This window comes from Artemia sp. Qi Xiang Cuo, chromosome 21 (genome assembly GCF_049724085.1).
Source record: "Artemia sp. Qi Xiang Cuo chromosome 21, ASM4972408v1, whole genome shotgun sequence".
NCBI lineage: Eukaryota > Metazoa > Arthropoda > Branchiopoda > Anostraca > Artemiidae > Artemia > Artemia sp. Qi Xiang Cuo.
The window spans coordinates 35,637,503-35,665,008 of NC_142814.1; the positions used below are offsets into that span (position 1 = coordinate 35,637,503).

The 27,506-nt window shown below is 35.6% G+C and overlaps 2 protein-coding genes across 2 annotated transcripts in view; one reads left to right on the forward strand and one right to left on the reverse strand.

Annotated features, from left to right (window-relative positions):
- Positions 1 to 9,334, reverse strand: part of LOC148939490 (stromal cell-derived factor 2) — a 64,744-nt gene extending 55,410 nt beyond the window's left edge. The window contains exon 1 of the mRNA XM_089107188.1: positions 9,228 to 9,334. Coding sequence (XP_088963314.1) covers positions 9,228 to 9,285 — 58 coding nt within the window. The 5' untranslated portion in view covers positions 9,286 to 9,334. The remainder of the gene's footprint in view (positions 1 to 9,227) is intronic.
- A 13,126-nt stretch (positions 9,335 to 22,460) lies between these two features.
- REPTOR-BP (REPTOR-binding partner) overlaps positions 22,461 to 27,506 on the forward strand; it is a 35,599-nt gene continuing 30,553 nt past the window's right edge. The window contains exon 1 of the mRNA XM_089106710.1: positions 22,461 to 22,592. Within this exon, the coding sequence (XP_088962836.1) occupies positions 22,506 to 22,592 (87 nt within the window). The 5' untranslated portion in view covers positions 22,461 to 22,505. The remainder of the gene's footprint in view (positions 22,593 to 27,506) is intronic.

Here is a 27,506-nt window from a genome sequence, read left to right on the forward strand (position 1 = left end):
AAATCTTGAACCGATGTATCTTTCAACAATTAATATCATTATATATCTAGTATTCAATTTGAATTGGTTTATACTTTCCAAGACTGTTCAAGACTCATGTAGTTTTGCCATTTTTTTTAACTCTGCCATTTTTTGTTACTAATCGTGTTGGTTTGTTATGAAAATATTTTATGGCTTCTAGGCATTTCTATTTGAGCGGAAAACTGCACCTTAAACTTTGTGGAACATGCATTTTCTTGCATGAAACTCCAAAATATAATAAAATGTCAAGTTTCGGTGTGTTCCACCACTCGCAAGCAAGTGCCATTGGTATTTTTGAATCCGCATGGTCAATATAGGGCGTGGAGGGTAGGCTAATTCTCGTAGCTATCCCATTCCGTCATGGTATGGTTCACATTTTCAACACCTGGCGTCCGGACTATCATATAATCTACCAAGCATACAACGACCCCAAATCAGTATCAATAAATAAATGAAACTCAAAATGAACAAAAATTAAAATAAGTATTAGAGTCAAACTCGAAACGAGCATAAATTAATGTTAGTAGGGTTCAAAACCCCTATGCTTTCTAAAAGCCAGAATATAATTTGTACTTTACTGAAAAAAAATCAAATGAGTTTACTGAAAAAACAAGTGCATTGTCAATTTAATATACATATGCTGATATTTATTCCCTAAAATCTTAATTAATTTTTGATTTCTTAAAGTTACAAAAGTGAAAATATTTCAAAGATTTGTTTTCAGTAAAGTGCCAATGACACAGTAGTTTTTAGGCTTCTGCAGTGAGACGATACCCAAACTCTTGTTTGTAGTTATTTTTATTTGATTCAAACTTGATTTGCATACTCAATTTAAGTTTCACTCGTTTTAAGATTTATTTATTCATTTACATTAATATATATTGTATGTTTGTTCGCATTGATTGTTATTTAATTTTTTTTTGTTATTTAATTGAGCTTAAGTTGAAAGTTCTCGTTCACTTTTTAAGAGTCAAAAGAGATCGGTTTTAGACTTTTACAGTGAGAGAAGGAGGCGATACCCAAACTCTTGTTTGTAGTGATTTTGTTCGTTTCAAGCTTGATTTGCATATTCAATTTAAGTTCCAATCGTTTTAAGATTTATTTATTCATTTAGATTAATATTTATTGTATGTTGGTTTGCATTGATTGTTTATTTAATTTCTGTTCGTTTTAAGTTTCATTTATACTTCAATAGAAAAATATTTTTTTTCGTTTTAAGCTTGATTTTCATATTCAATCTAAGCATTACCCGCTTTAAGATCTATTTATTCATTTATATTGTTACTTGCTGTATGTTATTTGCTATGATTGTTTATTTAATTTCGGTTCGAGGTGGATCGTATTTATTCTTTAACTGTAATTTCTAATTGCTTTCGGCTTGACCTGCAAAATGCACCCACACGACCAGAGGATCTTTGTAAAATGGCCTTTAATGTCCAACGAAAAACTTAATTTTTGAACAGTCTTTTAAATCATATTTAAGAAAAACAGCCATTTCGATCCCAGCAAGGAAGGGAAGGCTTTACCAACAAAAAAGGTCGTACCTTCACTTCAGCCCCAAAAACGGGAGAAAGAAAACAGTCAAATACTCAATGACTTGATCCTGGCACCAACTCAAGATCCTCTTCCTGTAGGAAATCATTTGTCTCACTTTGTAGAGAACTGGAAAAACATACCAGACGACAAGTTTGTTCTGAACGTCGTCAAAGAGGGCTACCATCTCGACTTCAAAAAATACCCTCCTCTAGTACGCAACCCAATCAACGAATCAAATATGTCAAGCAATCAGTTGCTAATTTTGGAATCAGAGATTGCTGTAATGTTTAAGAAAGGTGTAATAGAGGAAGTCCAAACTCAGTCGTCTCCAGGTCTTTACAGTCGGATTTTTCTGGTTCCGAAAAAGGAAAACAAGTGTTGGTGTCCAGTAATAGACTTATCTTGCCTAAACCAATTCTTGGACATGACACCTTTCAAAATGGAGAACCAGGCCACAATACTAACTGCAATGCAGGAATCAAATTGGGCAGCATCAATAGATCTGAAAGACGCCTACTGGCATATCGGCATTCACAAGAGCCATTGGAAATATCTAAGGTTCACCTTCAGAAGCCAAATCTATCAGTTCAAAGTGCTACCTTTTGGACTAGCATCAAGTCCAGCTGTTTTCTGCTGCGTGATTGGTGTCATTGTGAGTTATTGCCACTTTCAAGTCATCCAACTGCATGCTTACATGGACGACTGGCTTCTGCACAACTGCCAAATTTAGGTAGTACAGAGCAATGTAAGGACTATGATTATTCTCCTGCACAGACTTGGGTTCATGCTGAGCGAGAAATCAGAATTATGACCTATGCGACGGATCATATTTCTTGGGTTTCTGGTAGACCTGGAGGTAAAAAGGGTGTACCTAACCCCGGAAAAGATTCAGAACTTGATACATGCAATCAAGGCAGCTCTGGAAAAATCGCATACCTTATTAAGGCAACTGATCAAGCTGATTGGACTCATCAATGCAGGGTCAAGCGTAATTCCTTTCAACAGACTACATCTCAGGAAATGTCAGTCACTAATGCTCAGATTGTGGGACAGGTCTTGGAACAACATAGATTTAAACATCCTAATTACGACAGAGATGAAAAAGGCATTTTCACCATGGCTGAACAAAGATTGGCTGAGTCAAGGCCTTCCTCTCAAGCCTCCTATTGTTTCTAAAACAATATTCACTGACAACTCAACCTATGGGTCGGGTGGCTATCTAGAGGACCCACATCAAGACACTTTGGGTACTTGGTCTCCACAAGAGAAATCTCTTCATATAAATTGCCTCGGGATGAGAGCCATAACTAACACAATCAAAGCCTTTGCAGAGGAGCAAAGAAACGAGGTAGTCATGGTAGCAATGGACAACTCGACTGTAGTCAATTACATAAACAAAGAGGGCGGAACCCGTTCTTTCTCCCTAGAGGAGGAATCCATAAAGCTGTTTGAGATTATGATGGCCCTGAACGTTCACTTGAGGGCAAGACACATCGCTGGGTCACTCAATCTAATAGCCAACACACTGTTGTGAGAATGAAAAGGTCTGCCCACGGAATGGAGTCTCAATGAGAGTGTCTTCAGAGCCGGGATCAAAAGAGTACAGATTGCCAGAAGTTAATCTATCCATGACTCAATTGAACCGGAAGATTGATGTATATTTCTCACTATTTCAAGATTCTCTTGCAATCAGCACAGATGCCCTTGTCCACGATTGGTCAAACAAACACAGCTATGCCTTTCCTCCATTTGCCCTGATCCCAAAGGTTCTGGAGGAGGTTTGAAAGTCTGTGAACTACCAAATAACGCTAATTGCTCTGCAATGGCCTCGCCAAGCTTGGTACATGAATCTTCTCATCCTGCTAGTAGACTTGCCTATACCCCTTGGAGATCAGTCAGATCTCCTCCAGCAGGGTCGACTTTGCCACCCAACACTAAGGAATCTAAATTTACAGGGCTGGAAGATATTGATGTGGACTTGAAAAGAGAGGTTTTTTTAAGGAATCAGCCTGTGCAATTGCCTGGCCCCAGCAACAATCTACCATTGAACTGTACAATGGAAAATGGCAAGTGTTTTTGGGTTGGTGTAGTGAAAGGAAGATTAATCCTCTTGAAACCAGTACTCAGAAAGTTGCAGAATTCATGATATATCTAAAGACTGGTCAAAACCTTGCACCATCAACAATAGAAGGTTATAAAGCAGCAATATGCGGAATGCTAGCTCTAACTACAGGAACAGATATCAGCACTGATACTTGTTTGACAAAAATGATAAAGAATTTTTGGCACTAGTCACTGAGGACACAACATGATATTCCTGCCTGGGATCTTGGCCTTGTTCTAAGGTATTTTAGAACTTCACAATTTTTTGACTTGTTGAATATTGATATGAAAGATCTTACTCTTAAGATGGTATTCATTACTGCCATAGCATCTGGTTGTTGAAGGAGTGAAATTCATGCCTTGTCCTTCAGTACAGCACAATTTTTGGATAATTCAGTAACTCTTATGTTTCTCCCTTTGTTTAGACCCAAAACCGTGAAACCTCATGAGATAACTACTCCTATCCTTCTTCCCGTGCTAGATGTAGATCCAGCTTTGTGTTCAGTGAGAATACTATCATCCTACACACAGCAAATGGCTAACATGGCAGACAAGAAAGGGAGAAAAAGGTTCTTCATTCCTTTTTCTAAAACAGCACCACAAGGGGTGGCATATGGGCATATGAGGCAGCAAAAGAAGAGTGTAGAAAAGGGAAAGCACACAACACAAGGTCCATGACAGCATCATGGGCACTATCAAAATCAGTACCACTTATAATGAGTGCTGCTGGCTGGTCTTCAGAGTCTACTCCTAGACAACACTACCTTCATGAAATAGAAGATCAAACAAATACTCTACATTTCATTGCAGTTCAGACAGTTTTATAGTTTACACATTTGAATATTTGAGTTTGAAAATAAATTTTTATATTAGTTGATTTATGAACCCACCACCAAATCCATTTGAATCTAAGCTTTTGTTGATAGATGTACCAACATATGAGGTAATGGCAACACCAAAACCAAACTTTCAAATGAAATTTCAGTTTGGCTAGCCAATACTTACCTCATATGTTGGTACACAGAGTCCCTCCCTCCTCCCTGCTCATAGGGAGTTAAGGAATTATAAGGGATTTAGTTCATAACAGAAACTGATCTGATTTGGCCATTTGAGAAGAATCAGATTGTTGTGGAAACATTTGTTTTTCATGAGGATTTGTGGTGTCTTAACCCCATCTTTGTATTGCAAAACTGGAGCTTTTGTTAATAGATGTACTGTACCAATGTATGAGGCTAACCAAACTGAACTTTCATTCAAAAGTTTCGTTTTGAGGATGACAAACCCCCAAGAGGCCCCAGGTCAAAGGTTGTAAGTTATGCCCTGGGGGCATATAAGTTTTTTATAGATAGCATTGTCATAGAAACTTCAAAAGGGGCTCATTCAATTCAAAATTGAGAGGGCTAGTGCCCTTTTCAATAGTCAAAAGTGATTGGAGGGCAACTAATCCCCCTCTCACACTCACAATTTCCCCAAACACACCAAATCAAAATTTTCAGATAGGCTTCAGATTGTGTTCAACATAGTTCAAAGCTCTAGAAATAGGGCTTTAAGGATGACACTCCTCCCAGAGCCCTCAGGGCTGAGGTTGTAAGTTATGCCCTGGGGGCATATAAGGTTTTTATTGAAAGCTTTGCCATAGAAATTTGAAAAAGGGCCCATTTGATTGGAAATTCAAAGGGCTAGTGCCCTTTTAAATAGTCAAAAGCAATTGGAGCAAAACTAACCCCCCTCTCAAGCCCAACATTTCCCCAAACACATCCAATCAAAATTTTGATATAACCATTTTTTCAACATAGTTGAAAGTTTTGGAAATTAGGTCTTTGAAGATTAACCCCCCCCCCCACAGCCCTTAGGATAAGGGTTGTAAGTTATGCCCTGGGGCATATATGGTTTTTATAGAAAGCATTGTTGTAGAAACTTCAAAAACGGCTCAGTCAATTGGAAATTGAAAGGGCTAGCACCCTTTTTAATAGTCAAAAATAATTGAAGGGCAACTAACCCCCCCCCTCTCATGCCCACCATTTCCTCAAACACATTCAATCAAAATTTTGAGATGGCCATCTTCTTTAACATCGTTTCAAGTTCTAGAAATTAGGTCTTTGAGGATGACAACCCCCCATAACCCTCCAAGCAAGGGTTGTAAGTTATGCCCTGGGGGCATATAAGATTTTTATCATTGGGAATTGAGAGGGCTAGTGCCCTTATTAATAGTCAAAAGCAATTGGAAAGCAAATGCCCCCCCCCCCTATTACCCATCATTTCCCCAAACACTTCCAATCAACATTTTGTTATAGCTATTTTGTTGAACATAGTTGAAGCATCTGAAAATCATGTGTTTGAGTATGACAACCCCCTACAGCCCTCAGGGCTAAGGTTGTAACTTATGCCCTGGGGCCATATAATGCCTTATAGAAATTTTTGTTATAGAAGCTTCAAAAAGGGCTCATTTGATTGGAAATTGAGAGGACTGGTGCCTTTTTTATTAGTCAAAAATGATCAGAGGGCAAATTTCTCCCTCCATGCCTATCATTTCCTCAAACACTTTCATAAATAATTTCTGAGACCACACTGGCTAATCATCATAAACAAAAAATCACGAAGAAAGGAAGAAAACGAGGACAATTAACAGCCAGTGAAAAAAATTGAAAAATTATGCAAATATTTCGGTCAAGACCTCCGCTTGACCGTCCTCAATGCAGAATAAAACTGATAAAATTATAAAAACCAAACCTTAAAATAAAAACACCAAACTAAAATTGGACGACCCTTTCCTAGTAACGGTGAAAGGGTTACCCTTTCACAGTTACTAGGAAAGGGTCATCCAATTTTAGTTTGGTGTTTTTATTTTAAGGTTTGGTTTTTAAATTTTTATCAGTTTTATTCTGCACTGAGGACGGTCAAGCGGAGGTCTTGACCGAAATATTTGCATAATTTTTCAATTTTTTCACTGGCTGTTAATTGTCCTCGTTTTCTTCCTTTCTTTGCGATTTTTTGTTTGACAAACACTTTCAGTCAAAATTTTGATATAGGCATTTTGTTAAGCCTATCAGAAAGGCTGGAAATTATATCTTTGAAGATAACAAATCCCCCCAGCCCTCAGGGCAAGGGTTGTAAGTTATGCCTTGGGGGCATATAAGGTTTTTATAGAAAGCATTGTTGTAGAAACTTCAAAAAGGGCTCATTAGATTTGTAATCAAATGCTCTAGTACCCTTTTTAAGAGTCAAAGTGATCAGAGGGCAGCTACCCTCTCCCTCCCTACACACACGTCATATTGTCCCAAAATGCATCTAATTGTAATTTTGAGATAGCCTTTCTATTCAAAATGTTCTAAATATCATATAACAAGGCTTTTGGGGTTAAAACACACCCCAGAGATTTGGGGCAAGGGTTGTAAGTTATGCCCAGAAGGAATGGTTGCTTAACTTTAAAATAGGCTCAGTCTTTCTCCCTGAAAAAAACTATGTCAATATAAAACAAATAGAAATTAATCAAAAAAACTTTTTCCACAAAATAAGTTTTCCAAAAAAAGTAAAGAACTCCATTAAACCAAAAACAAACAAAAATAGAATCAAATAATCTACCAAGCATACAACTACCACAAATCAGTAACAATAAATATATGAAGCCCAAAAGAAGCAGGAATTAAAATAAGTCAAAACAAGCAAAAATTATTCTGAGTAGGGTTCTAAACCCTATTCTTTCTAAAAGCCAGAATATAGCCTAAGCCTAATTTGTTCTTTACTGAAAAAAATTCTTTTAAATGAACTTTAAGAAATAAAAAGTTAATTAAGATTTATTTAATAAATATCAGTATATGTATATTAAACTGACAATGCACATTTTTTTCAGTAAATCCATTTGAATTTTTTCAGTAAAGTACAAATTATATTCTGGCTTTTAGAAAGCATAGGGGTTTAGAACCCTACTCACATTAATTTCTGCTCGTTTTGAGTTTGACTTATTTTAATTTCTGCTTGTTTTGAGTTTCATTTATTTATTGATACTGATTTCTTGTAGTTGTATGCTTGGTAGATTATTTGATTCTACTTTTGGTTTAATAGAGTTCTTTACCTTTTTTTGAAAAACTTATTTTGTGCAAAAAGTGTTTTTGATTAATTAATTATAAAAGAGCATAAAAAAAAGCATCAAATGATGTTTTCACTTTCATCCTAGCTAGAGTATATGGCCCACTACAAATTTACCATTAACTTCACACCCCTCCCCCCCAAACCCCCTAATGTGAAAATATATACTCTGAATTGTCAAGGGAAAAATTTCAAATTGCAAAATTTAGCACTATATTGGTTGATGGCATTTGATAAACTTGAAACAGTAGAAAGTGGTTTATATTTTAGTTGCCTAATAAATGAGATTTGAATTGGTATAAATAGGTATTTCTGGAATATATTAGGCTACTCTTGAACAACTTATTTATAAACAAGTGATATGTTTTTAACCACTTTTCAATAACTTAACTAATGCTGATAACTTCTTTGTGTGGTTACAGAAATGAAATATCTTCTGGGCCCCTTTAAGGGTTCAAGATACAATTTGCAACAGAAGCAATTATTGAATTACAAAAAAGCATAAAAAAGGCATCAAATAATGTTTTGACTTTCATCCTAGCTAAATTATAGTACCATCAAGAAATTTAACATTTTTTGTATGCCAGATGTAAAATTTGGATTCAGGATGAAATTCTGATTCTAGAGGTAAGTTTGTTTCTTACCTATCTGAATAATCCCCTTAATCAAAGTTTTTATCAAAAATGTAGTCAATAGATTCTCTTTGGGTAAAACACTCCTAAGGATCTAAGTCCCTCTTCTCCCAGAATTTTTAGACAGTCATTAAAAAAGGGGGGTTGGTTAAATAATGGCACAACCACTATTATCACCCAAATAAGCTAGTGAAAATGACTGACCAATTGGTTAAATTGATTGGTCTTACCCCTAAACATTTTGGCTAGTGACACCTTTGACTGTAGCTTAGCAATCTTCCTCTTGTACATAGCACTGGGCTAGCATAATCATTTTAATGTGCTTGTCTGGTAGGCTATGCTGTAAAATGTAAGGCATCATATAAGCTAGGGTAAAAGACTTCTTTTTGGGAAAGACCACTTTTTTTGGCATTGCAGAAAAATAGCAATGGGTTTTGGGACCACTTCTTTTTACTACAGCATGATGCAATGTGAGGGCAATAACAAGAACCCTGCCTTCTTGGTCAAATTTTCACCAATAACTTGTCAGCATAAATTAAAAATGTGGTCTCTGTTTTGAAAAGCAATTGAAAAGAAAAATTAGCCTATATTATATTTGGAAAAGAAATTAAAAATGGAATCAAATCAAAACTATGCGCAATAGGCCTATCAAATTTACTGAATAAGACAATGATTTAAAAAATGGACATGTTTATCCAAAACATGATCTCAGACCTCAGGCTGCTCAAAGTCCAAGTTAGCCTGATTGTTAGTGAAAACCATATGCAACCACACATTGCCTATGAAAAATAAATAAATAGTATTTACTTAAATATTAATAGTGAACATTCTCCGTTCCCTCTATCTTACCTTGGATTGAAGAAAATAGACTCAAAAACATCAAACTGGATGTATATTGAAAAAGCATTATGGTTCTTTTAAATTTTTTTGCTGAATTTGACACGTCAGCATTCGTAGATGCCCACAGGGTTGCCAGAAAGTCAAACAAAAAACAAGCCCGAGCCTCTGAAAAACAAGCCAAAATACGCCCGAGCCTTTAAAAACCAAGACTGCCATCATGGTCAGTTCCTGAAGTTCTAAAATTGCCCAAATTTGTGTGTTTCACAACAATTTTCGGTAAAAAAAAATTTTTTCGCGTGTCGCGGCTTGCGCCGCGACACGCGCATGGTCCGATAAGTGTAGTTGGATTAGTTCTAGATCAGTTTTTTTGTCCGGTTATTTCAAACTTAGCACCAATCTTTCGAAACAAATACGGCAAAAAAAAGGTGGTCCTAATTAAATCAAACTTCGCAAAAATCTCTCAACACAAATACGGAAAATACGGTCCAAACTTTTTGTTAATTCCTTAACTTCTTTCAAAATCCTCGTCATTTGGTCAGTGACAAAATTGTACTACGAAAATACTACAAATTGAAGCATGTGCTACAGTGCTACACATGATGAAATATTGCTAAAATAGTTCTTTCGTGCAAAAGTCAGAAAAAGTTTTGCCCCTAATCTAATTCTAATTTCACCTTGCTTGCTTACCCTTTGTTCATCTTGCTCCACTTTCACGGAAGAACATGGATTTATGTGATATGCGAAAATTCTATTTTTAGCTGCAGTTTATTGCATCATAATTATGAAACAGCTGTGAACTCCTTTTTAAACATTCAGAATTTAATATTACTTATTCCAATGAATACACTTGCAACAGCCACAAGCCAAAGACATACAATATTTATGGTTTATTATCGCTAAAAATTTTTGGTATACGTTATTTGGTACAGTTGCAACGCAATATTTAAATATAACTTTATGAGTATAGCAAGGCCTCAAAAAGAAACGTGAGTACTGGGTTAATACTAAAGCCTTCGCAATCCCAAGATGAAATAATACAGACAACTAAAAAAACAAAAAAAAAGAAAGGCAACATGGCACTAAGAGATTTAATACTCAAAGGAGGCTAGGATATTATCTAGATCAGTTGTTTGGTCAGTTTCTTCGACTTCACAAACCTTATAAATATTATTATTGAAAAGCTGCATACGCTTTGTAGGCTCAAACTTCGAGCAACTCGACATCACAGGCCTTATGAATATCACTATTAAAAAGAAGTTCCAATACAATATTTAAAGATAACTTTATGATTAAAGTAAGGCCTCAAAAAAACGTAAGAACGGGGTTAATACAAAAGCCTTCGAATCCCAAAATGAAGTAATAAGTACAGATAAAAAACAATAACAAAAATGAAAGGCACTTAGATCCATAAGGAACTAAGAAATTTAAGACTCAAACCAGTCTAGAATATTATCGAGATTAACGAGAACGGTTGTTTGGTAAGATTATTAGAATTCAAATATTTCTATTAAAAATCAGTTTCAACAAAAAATCTCAAGATAAATTTATTATTAAAGTCAGGCCTGAAAAAAACGATAGAAAGGGGCTAATGAAAAAGCCTTCTTAATAACAAGATGAAAAAATCTTGACAGATAAAAAAAAAAGAAAAAAGAAAAGCAATTAGTTAAATAAGCCACTTAGAGATTTAAGACTCAAAGTAGGCTACGATATTATCCAGATCGACTAGACAAACCCTATAAATATTCCTATTTGAAAGCAGTTGCAACACAATATTTAAAGATAAATTTAAGATTATAGTAAGGCCTCAAAAAGAAACGTGAGAACTGGGTTAATACAAAAGCCTTCGTAATCCCTTTATGAAATAATACAGACGGTTAAAGAAAAAGAAAAAACAAAGAAAGGCACTTAGATCCACAAGGCACTAAGAGATTTAAGACTCAAGGAAAGGAAGGATATTATTTAGATCGACTATATCAGTTGTTTGGTCAGTTTCTTCGACTTCACAAGCCTTATAAATATCACTATTGAAAAGCAGCATAGGCTTTGTAGGCTCAAACGTCGAGCAACAAGAGCTCAATGCTGACAAACACAGCCTGAACACAGGTACTGAGTTCAACATGGGCAAGAAAATATGGTTTCGAAACTTGCTTGTAGTGACATTCATCATAGAAAAGGACCATTCCACTATCACATTACTACTTGGAAAATTCAAAAGGGCAAATACCCACATTGCTAACTCACGAAAATGAAATGCGCCAACAGTAACAAGATAATGTAGGGTAGCTATTCAGAACTGAGAGGAATCTTTGGGGATTGTTCCTCCACAAACAAAAGACCAATTAACGTCCAACAGTTTCCTCTACTGATTCTCCAAGGTACTGAGATTAGTGGTAGGAACAATTCTCAATGGCAAGTCTCCAAATCGGGGTCGAAACTGAGACAAGCAAATCACAGGGGATAAAAATTTTAGCTGTAGGAGCGAATCCAGAGCAGGAGGCATTCGTTTAAGCACCGCTTTAGCCGCAGTTTTCAGGAGCGCAAAACACCGTATTTTGATTTCGCTCTTCTGTGTGTCTGAAAGTTTAGATTTGGCCAGTTCAATGAGGAACTCGTGTCCTTAATGAACTTGATCTGGTGGAAAATAATTGATTTCGAAGTCCCTATTAACCATCAAAGACACTGCAGATCAGCAGAGTATCCTATGCAGGAGACTTAGCATCAAACCCTTGTGCTCTTCAAAAAGACGAAATTGGTTAGCGTGTGTGTGCTGAAACAGCAAGTTGACCCTTTGAAATTCGGACAGCAATGAAAATTCTGTTTTGCTCATCTTGATACATAGCGTGTAGCAATCTGGCAGTATAGCAACGTTCTTTCTCTTTGGCTAGACTGAAGTGTGTGGTGAGCTCCAAGTACTGCTCATGTATGCGAACCAAGGCATTGTACCGAGAGAGCCAACGAGTATTTGAGGGAGAAATAATACGCAAGGGTGAATTTCCATCGTTTATCAACTTAAATACATGTTGATATGTCTCCCTTCTAAGGGGGCTTACATTAAACCATTTATATGTTTCGGACATCATAAACTCAAGGTTCGAAGGGAGTTCACAAACCGCCTCTGAAGCACATAGATGGAGTGAGTGGCAAACACACTTGAAGAGCTGAAGATAGGGTAAGCCATTGTCTCGTAGTAGGGTAAAAAGGGAGTGGTTTACTCCGCACATGTTACTAGCACCGTCTGTGAAGATACCAATAAGGTTAATCATAGGTACTTTGCAGGTATCAAGGAACTCTTTGAGTTTGTCATACAGCATAACAGCGGTAGTCGAAGGTACTTCAATCATCCCCAAGGCTGTACTCACAATTTGTTTCATTGTGGCAACATCTGTGGACTCATCTAAAATAAGTGAGTATCCACTATTCCCAATATCCTCGACAATCTCACGAAGAGTTTCAGGCCCCAGAACATTCTTGATTAGGGCTGAACATTTGGTTCGTTTTATTCTCACAGCTTCAGAAACAAGCCCGGGGAAAAGATTCTTAATAATTGTAGACAGGTGGTCGATAGTCTGTATAGATGTAAAAATGAGCAAGAAATGTGTAAGGTAAAATTCTAGACAAGCTACTTTTTGATATCTTGGAAGAGTTAGGTTAGGAAAACAAAACTTTCAGTGATGAATCCAGGGCCAGAAACATGCTCTGGGAAGGTATTGCCATTCTTTTATTTTAACCCCCTTCTGATTTCTAAGTCTTGGAAATTTGTCAAAACAAAGAATTTTGAAAAAGAGTTTATTTTCTCTGGTTTTAGTTTGAAAATGCAATTCCTGTTATTAGAGTAGAATTTCAAGCCATATCAAAGTTTTTTTTCCCTAAAATTAGGAAATTTATTTCCAGATCTTTGATACTTCCCAAATTTGGAGTGACTAAAGTTGTAAAGCTGAAGATCTATTCTGCATGGTTTCACTATTATAAAACAAAGATTTTTAAAGGTCATCAAAGGTCAGTGCCCTCTATTGAGGAAGGAGTAGAGATGGGTTGGCTACTTCAAAATATCTTTCAAGGACATACTTTAGTCTGTAAACCCATCCCAGGAAGCTTCATTTCTGTAACCTAACCCCTTCCCAAGATAGCAACAAATAGCTTGTCTAGAATTTTACCATATATAATTCAGACTATATATTCGTCCTATCGCTAGCAAGTGCGATTTAAGGTAGTTTAAGGTAATATTTGCATGGGCGCCCATAATGGGGAACAAGGGGGGGGGCCCTTCACCTTAGTACTCTGAGCATCATTAGTTACAGTAACTATAATTCTAGTACTAAAAGTATACGAACAAAGGTCTACAAAAGTATACAAAAGTCTAGTACAACAAAATGGCTATCTCAAAATTTTGATTGGATGTGTTTGGGTAAGTGATTGACGTGTGGGAGGGGGAGCTGGTTGCCCTCCATGAGTTCTTTTTGAAGTTCCTATGACATTTCTTTCTATAAGAAGTACTCTGGTCTAAAAAACGAAACAATATATTGTGCCCACATTGTTTTTTACTTAGGCAGTACTATTGTACTGCTACGATATTTTGTCTTGAGATTTTAAATATGTACAGCACTGGAAGTGCCAATTAGACCATGTCAGCCCCTCCTATAATTCAGCCTATGGGCACCCATGTATATTTACATATTAGGGGGGGGGGGAGTAGAGCAATCCCAATTATCGACTAAGCCTAGGCCACAAAAAGATTAGGCCAGATCTGTCAAATATATAAAAAAAGGATAGATCTGCATAAAATTCAAGTCTTGCCTTAATCTGAGCAGCAATAAAATTCCTTGTAACTTGTAATACTCTTAACGCAGAGCCATCTCAGCCATGCAGAAATAAATTCCTAATGGCGAATCGTTTCAGAATAGAAAGCGTTCTATGCCCTAAAGGAGGGCTCTTGTCTTTTTGGTGCATAACCACGGCTGAGCCACCGTGATTTTGGAATTTTTGTCTGGTTCCAAATTTTCGGTCAAAATAAGCCCAAAATAATCCCTTTTTTTTACAAAAAAAGCCCATTTTCCCGCCTCAAGGCCCTCACGCCCACTCCAAAATTCAGCCCGCCCCTGACGGCTAAAACAAGCCCACGGGGCGGAAAACAAGCACATCTGGCAACACTGGATGCCGACAGGGCTTCCACAATCCCCCAATTTTCGGGGATTTCCCCGAAAATCTATGTGTCTCCCCGAAAAAATTTATGTTTCGCCGAGTCCCCGAAATTTCCCCGAAAATCACTCAACCACGGTTTGACCCCTAGTGACTATCCCTAGCAAACATTACTTCACATACTATAATTTTTCACTACTCTCTTGTTCGTTAATTTTCGTCTCCTGTGTTACTTTGCATAAGAACCAGACTAATACAATTTAATTATAGACGATTCCTTATATGTTCACAAAAGTATCACTTTCTTTTATTTAGATTTAATAATTTCGAATGCAATATTCCAAATGCTATAAGATTCTTACATTTACATCATTCGTGGTCAAGTATCTTGACAAAATTAGCCAAGAATTATAATTGAAGTTGTTTAACGGAACGCTCAGTTAGATTCTGTATTTTAAAATTGAACTTCTAAAGAAAGAGAATTATTTTGAAAACCGAATCATAAGTTTAAATTTGGTTTTCTTTTGCTATTTTCAGTTTTGGACATACTGTATTAATGTTTAATACTTAACAATTGAAAGCATATTATATTGAAGAAATTGATCTTTTTGCCAGGAAATCTTACCATTTAAATTTTTGTTACATTCGGTGTGTAAAATTTAAGTTCTTTTCTTTTTATCTGAGAATAATATTTGTCATACCACCCTTTATCGTCAAACGTATTCACCCAGTACTCCCCTCACAATTATTATTCTGGTCCCCTCACCCGTGTAATATTTTCAGTGACAGAATATTTTAAACTGCAGTTTTAGAAACTTTTTACGGTCTTGCAAACTTGTTAGTTAGGCAAAGGAAATTTTACGGAAAATATATTCTGCTCAAAATCGGGATAGCCAAGTAAATTTGTTTAAATATCTAAGGCCTACCTTTACAACTTCTAATGCTTTAACAATTAATTACCCTGTATGAAGGCTAATTCTGAGATAATTTTTTTTTTTTAAAGAAAATGTGGTATAATTTATTTCTTCCTAAGAACTATCCCTAAATACGATCTTCTTACCATAACAAATGCAGAACTTCCCTCCCCCTCCTAATGAGGCAAAATTTCGCTACAGACTATGTAAAAGGTTGAGAAATAGAGGATTCAAACGGAAGTAACCCCAAAAATAGAAAAATTTACAATACAGCTTAAAGTAAAAATTTGAGTATTAGGCTCATATTGTTTTCTTGTCAAGTTTTAAATATTTTCGGACATATTTATGACGAACAGTTGGTTAATAATGCCAAATAATCTCAGTGCGAAGTAAATGAATTAGTAAATTTTATAGGTTTTGTAGCCTACAGCTATCATGTCCTGGCATTAGATGGGCTGATATAAAAATGAGACTGCAATAAGTACTATATTTGGAATATGGATGGTCACAGGGCTGGTGGGGGTTGTTGGGGGTTGTTGGGGGTTAATCGGTGACTATATAGTAATTATGAGGTAACCAACAGAAAGAAAAGCATAGTAGAAACAAACAATGAAAAAATTTATGTTCCGAGGGGGTATTTTCCGCACGGGGGTGGGTACTTTCCGAGGTTATTTTTTGCGGGGGATATTTTCCGCGGGGGTACTTTCCGTGGGGAGTATTTTCAGCGGGGGAGCATTTTCTGTGGGGTATATTTTTGTGAGGAGGGGGGGGTGGTATTTTCCGTTTTTACGTGGCAATATTTTTTTGGGGGGAGGGGGGTAAACACCTAAGTCCTTAGAAGCAGCATGAAAAACCAATTATGTCTCAATCGTCGTCAAAACTCCATTTTTATTTTAAGTTTAAATTTACTTGTTTAGTTTAGTTCTAGTTTGTTTTAAGTTTTAATATTACCCCATACTTACAGGTTGAATTTGTCTATTTAGTTTACTTATCTAGAAACCGCAAACAATATTTGCTTTTGTTTTTAAATATTATTAATGAATTTCTGAGATTAATGACTTAATAGAAAATTGCTACTGGTATTTACAGTTCACATATATTCACTACTTTCTTTTTTTTAAAAACAATTTTGTAGTTTTTGCCGCAATATCAGCAATAAGTGTTTTCAGATATGGCTTCCAATCCCGGGCTCTTGCTCTAAAACCTATTATTTGAAAAAAATTACGTTTTCTGAAGAGTTAAACAAGCTGAGTCACAAGTTCGAACCTTAAAACGTACAGGGATTAGGAGATACAGTTGGGGGGCTGCCGCCCCCCAAATCCCCCGATTTTGCAGCCTTAAAACAAAAAAAAAGTTTTTTAAACTGAAAGTAAGCAGCGACATTAAAACTTAAACCGAACAGAAATTATTCCGTATATGAAAGGGGCTGTGCCCTCCTCAACGCCTCGCTCTTTACGCTAAAGTTTTTTATTGTTTAACAAAAATAGAGTTACGAGAAAGTCAAACTTTAGCGTATAGAGCGAGGCGTTGAAGAGGGGACAGCCCCTTTCATATACGTAATAATTTCTGTTCGTTGTACGCTTTAATGTCGCTCCTCACTTTCAGTTTAAAAAACTTGTTTTTTTTTATTTAAAGGCTGCAAAAGCGGGGGGTTTGGGGGGCAGCAGCCCCCCATCTGTACCTCCTAATCCTCTGTACCTCCTAATGTACCTCTTAATCCTTAAGTTGTTAAGGGAGTGGTAGTGGAAAGACCTAAATTGATCCCGTGCACTAAAACACCTACCTACGCATCAACCCAGCTTTCCCTTATTGGAGGATTTACCAAAAAGTGAAGAAACTGTGAGCACACAAAAGATGATACCATTCTCCTATCAGAAAAAAGAAATTTAGATGGTTTTTCCGAAAGGATTTTCTTTTATATTGAGCTATCGCTTCGGCTATTTGTTTAACATATCTGTATATGTTTATAAACGGCTAATGTAATAAACAGTTGAGTTATATTCAAATTATGTCCCAACAGGTGCTGTTCCAGAAGACAAGTTTACCCCCCCTCCTCCCTAGCTATAAAATTAAAGCTGGGTAAGTATGGCTTTGTTGATCCTGTTTTGACAGATAGTTTGATGTCTACAACCTTATGTAAGCTCATCCCTCCTTTCTTTTGCCAAAATAGAAGCCCCGCCTGCGCGACTTCATCCTGGTGTCTAAGGGGGTGATTTTACGACCTTACCTATCCAGAGTCATCACTGCAAACAGTGCTGCAGGGTAACCTTGAGGGATGGTAATCCCTCAAAGAAATTATATCACCAAGCAAAAGAACATTATTGTGTCTTGTTTTGGTTAATGAAGGAGGAGTGCACGTAGCTTTTGTTGACATCAGGTAGTTTGGTGCTACAATAAGTCGTTAGAAAAGTAGAATAATTTGCATTTTCTCGTGAGACCGATTGTGCAAATGGTAAAAAATAAAGTGTTGCAAAGAAACTGATTATTTACTTTGTTGTAACATTTACATTTTAGATGTAATTTTCTTTAACCATAAGCGCATAGCTTTGAGCTATGACGAACAAATAAAAGTATACAACTATAAACTCATCTTCATTTGAAATTTATTTTACATTTAGGCAAGATGAAAGAAGAAAATTTACGTCAAGACTTTGAATAAACTTTGAAATCTCTCCGAAAAAATCTAGTGAATAACCTGGAAGTTCATAATTTTATGAATGACCCGAGAGTTAACTATTTTGTTTTACATAAACATGTTAGTTTCAATTTGAATAATTTAGTATTTCTACTGATGACGATCTCTGTATATTTGATCGAAATACCTAGACTTTTAATTATCTGTTTTCACTGTCTAAATAAATGGATTTATCTCATTTGAACGTTTGTTTGTCCGTCATAGAACGGCAGTATGGTCTGAGAAAAGGATACATAATTTAAGGTGTTACGTCGAAAATACGTCGTATATATGTGGAAATGAGATCAACCAAGTATACAACTATAGACTTAATATTTCGTTCGCAATTAAAAGACACAGAAGACTTTGCCACATTCATTGAAAATTAGTTTTACATTTAGGGAATATGAAAGAAAAACATTTACACCAAGACTTTGAATGAACTTTGTCATCAAACTCTGCGAAAAAAATGTAGTGAATAACCCAGAAATTCATTATTTTGTGAATTACCCGAAAGTTAATTATTTTATTTTATATAAACATGTTAGTTTCAATTTGAATATTTTAGTATTTCTACTGATGAAGATCGCTGTATTTAGATCGAAATATCTAGACTTTCGTACCTGTTTTCACTGTCTAAATAAATGTACTTATCCTCATTTTAACGTTTATTTGTTCGTCATAGAAAGGCAGTATGGTCCGAGAAAAGGATACATAATTTAAGGTGTTACGTTGAAAATACCAGAATGTAATCCTGTCCTTTTTTTGTGACCTTACATAATACAGGAAAAAGGAAAATATACCCTCTTGTTTATGTTTTTAAATAGGTTCTTTGATTGGTTCGGTAGAAGTGAAGGTAATCAATCAGTGCATTTGAAGAAGCAGCAATAAATCACCGATTTTACCTGTTTTAAATACCTCATGAAACCTTTGCTAGGAACAGAAAGGAAAACAGGCAAGGGTCACAGAAAAAATGCAATATGTTAAATAAACAATTTTCTGCTTGTCCTTGAAGGTTACTAAATATTATCAATTTGAGTTTGAACAAGCCCCTTTAATATATATATTCAAATTAAATAAAGTTTCTTTTAACTGCTAACTTAAGGGCTCGATTTGATTATGTAGGCATGCAAAAGTTTTTACCTATATTAAACTTCACCAGTATTGCCCACAAGATAGTTTAGAATAAAATTCGACAAGACAAAGTTTCGAAAAGTGATATTTTCTAATTTTGTGGGTCAGTCCCATTATTTCAAAAACGTGCAATTTATATAAACATATTAAAATCATAAGCTTGACAATAAAATTACAATTCAGATAAAAATATAAATATTAAGCAAAAATCGTGCTGCCAAGATGTTATGAATAACATAACTATTATAAATAAAGAATTGTGATTCTTGTTGGTAGCTATTTTTTGGTCCCTACGGGAGATAGTAAATTGTATTATCTTTGTTTGTCAATTGAAAGTTCTGACTAGTATTTAATAGTTTTGTTGTTTTGTAATTATAATAAGAACATCTTTGTGAAGTCTTTTTGTTAGTTTATCAATATTTTCCCGCTATGTGCTGATAAAATACAGCAGTAACTTAAAATACATCAATTGTGCCTGTTAAGTGCAAAAATATAGCTTATTTTGCTAAATGGAAAGCAATGGTTATCAAACAACGATGCGTATTCCTACGATGTACTAGATACCTTCTCGATTGGAAAGGGGCGTGGCTTCAAAATTCTACCGAAGTTTTCTAAATTGTAAATGATATCTTCTTATAAGTTCAATGAGATTGCCTTATAAAATTTGGTTACTTAAAAAAAATCCTCAATTTCAGGGACATTGGAAAAATTCTGGTTGTCGTGGACTTGCCACCCCAAGCAATTTTTTTTCCCGACACACCTACCCGGAGGTTAAGAAGACAAGCATATTATATTTGCTATGTTTTCGACTTAATGATTAGAAAAAGATGGGACATCTCTTTTTCAACATTTTCAATTAGTCATAAGGCCTTTAAAGATGTTTCAATTTAAAGAGAAATATTGCATTCTATATCATTGTTTCAAGCAAATTTTATATTTCTTTGGGACGATCAAAAGAATTTTCAATGAAAATGCTGTTCCATATACTACTAAAATTTCTATTTTATTAATTCCTTTTATATTTGATTTCAGTTCGTTTTGGGCTTCATTTATTTATTGATGGTGATTTGTTGTAGTTTTCCGCTTGGAAGATTATATAACTTTGTTTCTGCTCATTTTTGGTTTAATGGAGCTCCTTACTTTTCTTTGAAAAATTTGTTTTGTGGAAAAAGTTTTTTTAAATTAATTAAGTAAATATCATACTGCCAAGATGTTATGAATGACATAACTATTATGGATAGAGGATAATGGGTCATGCTGAGCGACTATTATTTGGTCCCTGCAGGAGATAATAGTGTTATAGCATCTTTGTCAGTCAAATAAAATTTTTGACTAGGATCTTAGAGTTTTGTGGTTACGTAATTATAATAAGAATGTCTACATGAAGTCCTTATGTGAATCCATCAAAATATTCTCGCTATCTGCTGATAAAATGCAGCCATATCTTAAAACACTCCAATTGTGTCTGCTAACTGCAAAAATATAGCTCATTTTGTTAAATCGCTAGCAATGCTATCAAACAACAACGCGTATTCCTACAATGCTCTAGATGCCTTCTCGATTGGAAAGGTGTGTAGCTTCAAAGTTGTACTGAATTTTCTAAATTTTCAAATTTTTTTTAATAAGATTAAGGAGATTCCCTTGAGTAATTTTATTACTTTTTGAAAAAAAATCATCAATTTCAGGGACATTTGAAATTTTTCTTATTGGCGTTGGCTTACCACCCCGTGGACAGACAAATTTTTTTCCCTACACACCTACCCAGAGACTGGATCGATAAGTATATTAAATTTGTAATTGATAGAGCGTGGGTGATGCAGCAATTGAGCAGCCGCTCACCAATATCATTCAGAGCGTCAACTGTCACAGGTCCAACAGCAGCATCGTACAGACCAGAGCTGTTAGCCGCACCAGTGTTAAAATCTCCTTGGACTAGGAGGTAGTCGTGTGGAGGTACGGAGGAGAGCTCGGAGGACAGTACCGCATAGAAGTCGTCCTTATCTTCATCTTGGGCCTCGTTTGTCGGTTCATAGCAGGTAAGAACAGTTGTCTTCCCGTGCTTGCCGTCGATTCTCACTCTCAGTAGATGTGTTGAGATAGGCGTAAATGACAATAGGGCTTTCCGAGCAAAATTGTTGAGAACAAGGCTCCCCTCTTCTTTGGGGTCCACCAGACCAAAGCAGTGTCCGCCCTTCTCCAATATCTTCTTCGCCGCTTCCCGTTAGGGGAGTTTCTGTTATTCCTGCGATCGTCACTTTGTATCTTCTTAGTTCTTTTGCTAAAAGAAGCTTAGAACCAGGCCGGCTCAGCGTCAGGACATTCAAGGTGGTGACATTAATACCACCTTGGTCAACGATGTTCAAAGGGGCACGTCCTTAGGCAGGCATGGGTCCAATTGGGATAGTAGGTGGGACATTCGAGGCTGTATGTCCAGTTCCTTTCGTAGCAAGTAATTTCAGGAGGAGGGTTGCTAGCCGAACCGTCCCTAGGTGCATTTAGTTCTCCGGTGGCTAGCCGGATATCCAAAGGCACGTGAAGTCAGCTCTGTATGTCCCATGAATACATGGGAGCCGACTTCGGATACTTTTTTGAATTTATTTTTTTTAGCTTGAATACTTTTTTTTAGAGCTGAAACACGGACTCCTTAGAACTAGCATTAACAAATATAATTGAATGGTCATAGTTCAGAAAATGAGCTTCCCCATCTATTCAATATCACTGACGGTTAAAAAATGCTCACAGATAATTTGTTTAACTTTACGTTAAATGATGACAACACAGGTAATTTTTTCTTAAAAAACTAAAATTTGTTTAATCACATGGATTTATTATAATATTAACCAGTTATGATACTGAAGAATGAAAGACAATTTTCCTGAAATATGATAGAAAAAGTTACAATGCATTTTCATTTGCTGATCTTTCCATCATTACAGCAAAACGGTAATTGAAGACGCAGTGGTACTTGTATATTGAACAAAACACACCCAAGAAGTGAAGTTAGGTTAGTCCTAATGAAACATAACCTTCTATTTGCACGTTAGGAGGGGGGAAGGTAAAGACTTTACCACCGCCCCCAAATGTGTAAATATATACCCCAAATTATATTATTTTACAAACTAAACGTTATATGAAGGTTGTACTTTACCGTAAAGTATTTGTACAGCATCCCCAACCTAACATAACCTAACCCCCAGCATCCCTAATGCGTAAATATATAGCCCAAATTGTAAAAGTCCAATGCATTCTATCACACGTCATTTGTCTTTGTGGCTATGAAAATGGTTTTTTGAAATCTAACCGGAGCGTAATTCTTGAGTGTGTTTCGTTTAGTTAACAAGTACCGACGCAGCATTACACCTAATTACTAAAATAGATGTCAGGTTAAGAGCAGTCATTTTAAAAATTTTGCTTGTGAAAGACTATTGCATGGAAATAGAAGACACAAATTCAAGGAGACAGAGTGACTTAATGTCACTTGTGTTTGAAGCTGAAAGAGAACTACAGGATCTTGTTGTAAGGTTTTATAAATTTGTTGTTAAAATTTTTATATAAGGGGTTATTTGCTAGGCTAGCCTAGGAAATCTTGGAAAGTAGGCCTAGTTGAAGTTAGCCTAAGCAAAACTTTCAGGAGTAGGCTATTTACAAAGCTTAAATTTTATGCTCTAAATGTTTTTGGTACCCTTGGTTGAAAATTGGGTAAATATTTGGCAGTTCATATTACTGACTTACAAATAAAGTAAACATACCTACCACTTGATGCCTTTTTTTTGCTCATTACAAATATAATATCATTTTTGTTGGAAATGAATTTGGGCAATATATACCAAATCATATTATTGAGTTAGGACTAAAGTGAATACACCCTTCAATGCCTTTTTTTATGCTGATTACGAATATAATAAGCATTTCTATCGGAAATGAATTTCAGCCCCCCCCCTATATTGGCTATTTTCTAACCTAACCCTGAATTGGCATATATAGAGGGGGGCTGAAATTCATTTCCGATAGAAATGCTTATTATATTCGTAATCAGCATAAAAAAAGGCATCAAATGGTGTATTCACTTTATTTGAAACTCAATAATATGATTTGGTATATATTGACCCTAAAGTGAATACACCATTCAATGCCTTTTTTTATGCTGATTACAAATATAATATGCATTTCTATCGGAAATGAATTCCAGCCCCCCCCCCCCTATATAGGCTATTTTCTAACCTAACCCCGAATTGGCATATATAGGGGGGGGGGGGCTGAAATTCATTTCCAATAGAAATGCTTATTATATTTGTAATCAGCATAAAAAAAGGCATCAAATGGTGTATTCACTTTAGTCCTAACTCAATAATATGATTTTGTATATATTGACCATGAATTTAGTTCCCTATTTAGTATTTTTTGTAACACTAGAGAGTTAGGGCTCCTCTAAAGGAAACATATTAATTCAAAAAACTAGTGCCATGAAATTCCTTGCTTTATGCTCCTTCCAAATATCATGGCTACTTTTATAACAATGTGCCCCACCCCCTGATGGTCCCCAGCCCTAAGAAATATAAAACTAAAAGAAAACAGTAAGATAGGAAAATTCATATTTTTTATACTAGGCCTATGCAACAAGTTTTCTATGAATCAGATTAGGCTATGACATTTCTTTCCATTCTATTCTATTTATTTAAATCCAATATCCAATACATCAAAAACAAAATTACAGTTGAGTATAGGTCTAAGAGTTTTGACATGCAAAGAAATCCATTCACAAGAAAAAAACATCAACAGGTGCAAAACAATCTAGAAATATACTACTCAAACAATTTAGGAGAGGGAAAGCATAAAATAAGGGATCTAACAGTTTCCTTCAGAGAAACTTTAACTCTCTAGTGTTTCTGTGTTTTCTATCAAATGTAGTAGCCTAATTTCTACAATTGCAATTATGCTATAGCCCCCCTCCCTAATGGTGCCAGATATGACCCTAGAGTATACTACAATTATATTGATTTTGTAGATTTGCTGGTTAAGGTTTATTATAGGGCAAAAATCAGTTTGGAGGAAAAACATGGGTTAAGTTCTACCAAATCATATTATTGAGTTAGGACAAAAATGAATGCACCATTTGATGCCTTTTTTATGCCGATTACAAATATAATAATCATTTATATTGGAAATGAATTTCAGCCCCCCCCCTTTATATACCTAACCCTGAATTGGCATATATAGGGGGGGGGGCTGAAATTCATTTCTGATACAAATGATTATTATGTTTATAATCAGCATAAAAAAAAGGCATCAAATGGTGTATTCACTTTTGTCCTAACTCAATAATATGATTTGGTAGAACTTAACCAAAACATGTGTATTATGAGATTATCCATTCAGTTCTCTTTTCAAATATAACAACAAATACCATTACAATTGAACTGCATCCCCCTCTTAATAGGAGCTAGGTATAGCCCCAAACTAGGCATATACAAGGATTAACAGTTGGTTCATACTACCAAATTGAAGCAATGTAAAAAAAAAAACAACACAAAACCTATGCATTTAATATAAGGCTATATCTGGCAGTTGTTAGGACAGGAATTTGTTATATTTAAGAAGACAGCAAGTCAAATATCTAATGGTATATGTTTTTTTCCTGTTCAACTTCTACTTAAAAACACCTTCCAAGGATGTAATTTGGTAAATTATTTATTTTCTTGATTGATTTGATTAGCCAGTTTAATTAGGTAATGCTGAAGTTGAGCTAGTTAATTCTATTGTGTATCTAGGTCTCCTGTTTAGGCATTCAATTACTGAAACCTGTTGGCTTCTTATGGGTCACTTCCACTAAGGTGTGTTGTACACCTAGAGCCACATTGTTGCAAATAAGCAGAAATTTAATCACCAAATTCTATCACAACTTTATAATGCTATGGTGCTCCCTCATTTGCTGTACTTGAACCAGTGCTGGCAAATTTTTACTCTGAGTGATATGCATAATCTTCAAGTTGCATATTAAAGGTTTGCAAAGTTTTTGCTACAGGTGCCCCCATGGACAAGCAGTTGGTACATGTCTAGGAGGTTTAATATAATTGACCCAGAGGATGCTATAGGAGCACAAATCCAGTGTTTTAATTTGTGTATTTGTGGCCACCCATTGGCTGAATTGCTACAACAGTAATGGACTGTCAAGTTTTGTCTTGTTGACTTTGTATTGCTTTTTATATTTTGTGTTCTTTATTTTGAAGTGGTGTTTTCTTTTGTTTTCTTATTGTTTTGCTCCATCTGCCTTTGTTTTGATGGGTGTAATGCTGCATGCAGGGCAGATATTAGATGGAACAAAAGTGACATGGGTAGGCCCACTTATAGGATAGAAATCAGATAAGGAAAAATGAAATATGCTGTACAAGTACTCTTTAGTTCCATATTTAGTATTTTTGTAACACTAGAGAGTTAGGGCTCCTCTAAAGGAAACATATTAGGTAATGCTGAAGTTGAGCTAGTTAATTCTATTGTGCATCAATGTCTCCTGTTCAGGCATTCAATTCCTGAAACCTCTTGGCTTCTTATGGGTCACTTCCACTAAGGCGTGTTGTACATCTACAGCTGCATTGTTGCAAATAAGCAGAAATTTGATCACCAAATTCTATCACAACTTTATAATGCTATGGTGCTCCCTCATTTGCTGTACCTGAGCCAGTGCTGGCAAATTTTTACTCTGAGTGATATGCATAATCTTCAAGTTACATATTATAGGTTTACAAAGTTTTTGCTGCAGGTGCCCCCATGAACAAGCAGTCAGTACATGTCTAGGAGGTTTAATATAATTGACCCAGAGGATGCTATAGGAGCACAAATCCAGCATTTTAATTGGTGTATTTGTGGCCACCCATGGGCTGAATTGCTGCAACAGTAATGGACTGTCAAGTTTTGTCTTGTTGACTTTGTATTGCTTTTTATATTTTGTGTTATTTAGTTTGAAGTGGCGTTTTTTTATTGTTTTGCTCCATCTGCCTTTGTTTTGATGGGTTAATAAACTATATGTATATACTAATTGCTTCCCATACAAATTGAATTTTGAGCTCTGAAAGAGACCCTTATAGCAGCAACTTGTACCTTAGTATTTTGCTGAAAACTAAAATAGAAACACACTATTAAATTTAATAGTCTAATGCTTAATTGAAATTCACAATTGTATAGCATATTTCACACTCATGCATTTATTATGATAAAATCCAATAAACGTAATAATTTCTAAATACCTTAATTTTTGCTATTTTTCAGTATTATCAATAGTTGGTGAATGGGTTGAAAGCTAGTGAATTTAGATAGCAATTTAGCTCTTTTAGCTGGATAATTAATCAAGAAAACAAAAAATCTACCATGTATACTCCAAAGTTATTCCCACAATTTTCATTCTTATAATACACATATTTTTTAAGATAGCCAAAGGCTCCTCATTTAGACTTTTACCATCAATTAAAACTTTTTGGTTCCATTTAGCTAAAACATTCCAGAACAATAAAAATTTGTCAGGAAAAAAATACCTACAAAGGGAAGGACAATATTTAACATTTACATAAATGAGGCACCAGAAGCTGTTCAGGGCAAATGAGTCTCTATGCTGATGCATTTAAACTAAAAGTAACTCTACTACTATGACTAACAACTAACTGCAGCACTGAGCTTCCTGAGGCCCACACAGCTATGCACTCTCCTCCTCCATTCTGATCTATTCAAAGCCTCCCTCTTTACACCCTCCCAGAAAGTTCCCTTTCCCTTAAATCTTTCCTTGCAACATCACTCCTACTCCATTTGGGGATGATCTGCTTTTTGTTTGGCCCTAGAAAATTGGCTGACAAGGATAATCTTTGGCAATATGTCATCCTTCATCTGCAGAACATGCTGTAGCCATCTAAACCTTTCTCTCATTATAGCTCCAGAAGCAGGATTAAACCACATTTTTGTACAGCTTATTGTTGAGATATGGTCAGTCAGTTGGTTACTCAGAATAATCCATAAGCAATACCTCTGGAAGATATCTAACAAATCCTCCTCTGTTTTTTAGAGTGACCACACTTCAGTATCATAATTGACCACTTTCATTGCTGTAGCTTCCAATATTCTAACCTTGATTTTAAGACTTATCTTCCTATTTTTCCAAGCTTTTTTCAACTGTGAAAAAACACCCTGGGCCTTGTCTTTTCTACTTTTAGTATCTTTGCTGCACCCACCATCTTTACTGATAATACTACCTTGGTAAGTGAAGCTATCTGCTTGATCAGTTTTCTCATTACTGAACATCACCTTTTCACCTTCACTTGTTCCTAGTCTTTGTGATACAGCCTTCTTAACATGTTTAAAATTTAATACCACTGATATAGTATGCCAAAGAAAGGGTAAGGAACAGATTTAAGTTTCCCCCAATAATTTAGTCTATCTATGAAAGTT